Source organism: Octopus bimaculoides, chromosome 7 (genome assembly GCF_001194135.2).
Source record: "Octopus bimaculoides isolate UCB-OBI-ISO-001 chromosome 7, ASM119413v2, whole genome shotgun sequence".
In the NCBI taxonomy this organism is placed as follows: Eukaryota; Metazoa; Mollusca; class Cephalopoda; order Octopoda; family Octopodidae; genus Octopus; species Octopus bimaculoides.
This window is the reverse complement of record NC_068987.1, coordinates 104487899-104490276: the sequence shown is the minus strand read 5'-3', so window position 1 is coordinate 104490276 and position 2378 is coordinate 104487899. Positions and strand designations below refer to the sequence as shown.

The following is a 2378-nucleotide window of genomic DNA, read 5'->3' as shown; positions in this document are numbered from 1 at the left end:
ACATCTGGGAATTTTTTTACCCAGCATCTTTTTTTTATATAAATTAGAATAAATAATAAAAAAGTAAAAATAAAGTTTTAATAAGTACACGATTCATGTTGTTACTACATGTTTTGTGATACAAGAGGGAATGGGTAAAATGTTTAACTGCAATTGTTATTCTTCAAGATAAGAAATATCAATTATTGTTGACGTATTTTATTTCATATTGAAGAAATATTTTGTTATAATATATAACCAATAAAATCTGATGAAGTTATGAAACATGGAGGCCATTGTTGTTGATGTTAATGTTCATATCAGTCGGAATCGTGCAGACTTACGGTCAACGACGTGTTCAGCTGCTCTGATCAACCCGTCTTTTATTCAGATATACTGTGAGACAATCTTGAATCACATTACCCAATGTGACTTTCTTTTCCAAGAATACAGGACAGGTGTGTGTGTGTGTGGGGGGATTTAAGACAGATTTGGATGCAAACTGAACAACCATGTAGGGGTTTCCCTAGAAATATGAAAGTGCTTTTTTGTCTTTCTTTCTTTCTTTCTAAGGATAGAATTAATTCTTACAAATGGAAAATTCATTCACTTCCGATATTGGGAAATGAATGAGCTTCTTTTCCAGTTTTAAGTGACAGTTTAAATTATTCATATGTTAATGCAGGATTTAAATAAATAAATTTATTAAATATATTCATTTTTAGGAGAAATATTTCTTCAAGAAATTGTGTTATATGTACTTTGGCCTGACTTAGTTCCAGACCAAAGTATATGATATAACGAAGTTTACTCTAAAAAAATATTTCATTCAAAATTTTATGAATTTTCAAAGAAAGAATTTAATTAACAAGTTATTGATCGACGAATGTTGAACAAATTGTGTAAAATGTGTCGTTGATGACAGGCTATTTTGATATTTTCTCTTTTCCACAGTTTTTGGAAAGAAGTGGAATGGCATTGATACTTCTAGGATAAGATACACGTTTAAAGAATCAGTATAAACCATATTGATTGAGGATTTTCTTATCCAGATAAAACAGTTTCGGTGTAGTTTTTCTCGAGAAATGATTGCAGCTAACATTTTCTTTTCTTCTCTTCATCTTTCTTTCGCTCGCTCGCGGTCTTCTTCCGCTTTTTCTTTGTCCTTCACACACATACACATTCAAACATTTACGCACATTCTAGAATCTTGTTTGACACACAGTTAAGTATTTGGAGAGTTTCTTGAAGGTGATTCACAGTGGTGTATGTCACCAGATATATCGATGTGATAAGAGTCCCCTTCGTCAGAGGAACCATTGTCCATTCTGGCAATTTTATTACAAACTATATCGCCATTATTTTCACCGATCAAATCACTGTTTGCCTTCTTTCTTTCGGAGCCGTTTCGAGGTGTACATGTTCGCAGACATCGACATTTCTCTCGTGATTCGTCAGTGCCTTCCTTTTTGTATTTGACTCGTCTGTTCTGAAACCAGATCTTCACTTGTTTCTCAGAAAGATTTAAGTATGTAGCAATTTCAATACGCCGTAGTCTAGATAAATACATATTAGAGACGAATTCCCGCTCAAGTTCGAGTAATTGCCTACTAGTAAATGCTGTTCGTATCCGCTTACTACTCTGAAGATCATCCACCGAAGACTTGCTACCTATGAAATAGAAAATATATATAAATATAATATACTGCTTTATATTGGATTATAAGCAGAAATTATATTAGAACAGAAAACATCATCACTATAAATCGATACAAATTTGTAATACATTTTATAATAAACTTAAGCTGTGTATAATAAGTTTTGCATTTAACTGTAGATAGAGTTCCGACGTATATTCTTCTTACTATGTAATTGCTGATCTATACGCTGAAAACCCATTCAAATTATATTGCTTCTTAGATTAAATATTTTGGTTGATGTAATTGACTGAACTTATGCTACAGAACGATTATTACTCACTCAGAGAGAAAGAGAGTATAACATGTGAAACCCTTATCTAGAAATTAAGGGCTTTTACGAAAATAACAAGTCTTTTATTATAAGCATTTAAACAAGTTATATTTTAAAACATACGCATTCATATACATGCGCAACATCTATGTGTTTATGTATACATACACAAATACATTATATATATATATATATATAACATATATATAACATATATACATTTTATATATATATGTATAGCATATATACAATATATATATATATATATATATATATATATATATATTGTATATATATATATATATATATGTATACATGCAATATATATGTATGTATATATATATATATCTATATATATATATATATGTGTGTGTGTGTGTGTGTGTGTGTGTGTGTGTACATGTGTGTGTGTATGTGTGTATATATAT

At 30.1% G+C, this 2378-nt stretch overlaps 1 protein-coding gene across 1 annotated transcript in view; it reads right to left on the bottom strand.

Moving 5' to 3' along the window:
- Window positions 1-21: 21 nt before the first annotated feature.
- The window catches only part of LOC106868924 (GS homeobox 1), an 8904-nt gene continuing 6547 nt past the window's right edge, over window positions 22-2378 (bottom strand). Inside the window, exon 3 of the mRNA XM_014914387.2 lies at window positions 22-1650. Coding sequence (XP_014769873.1) covers window positions 1205-1650 — 446 coding nt within the window. The 3' untranslated portion in view covers window positions 22-1204. The remainder of the gene's footprint in view (window positions 1651-2378) is intronic.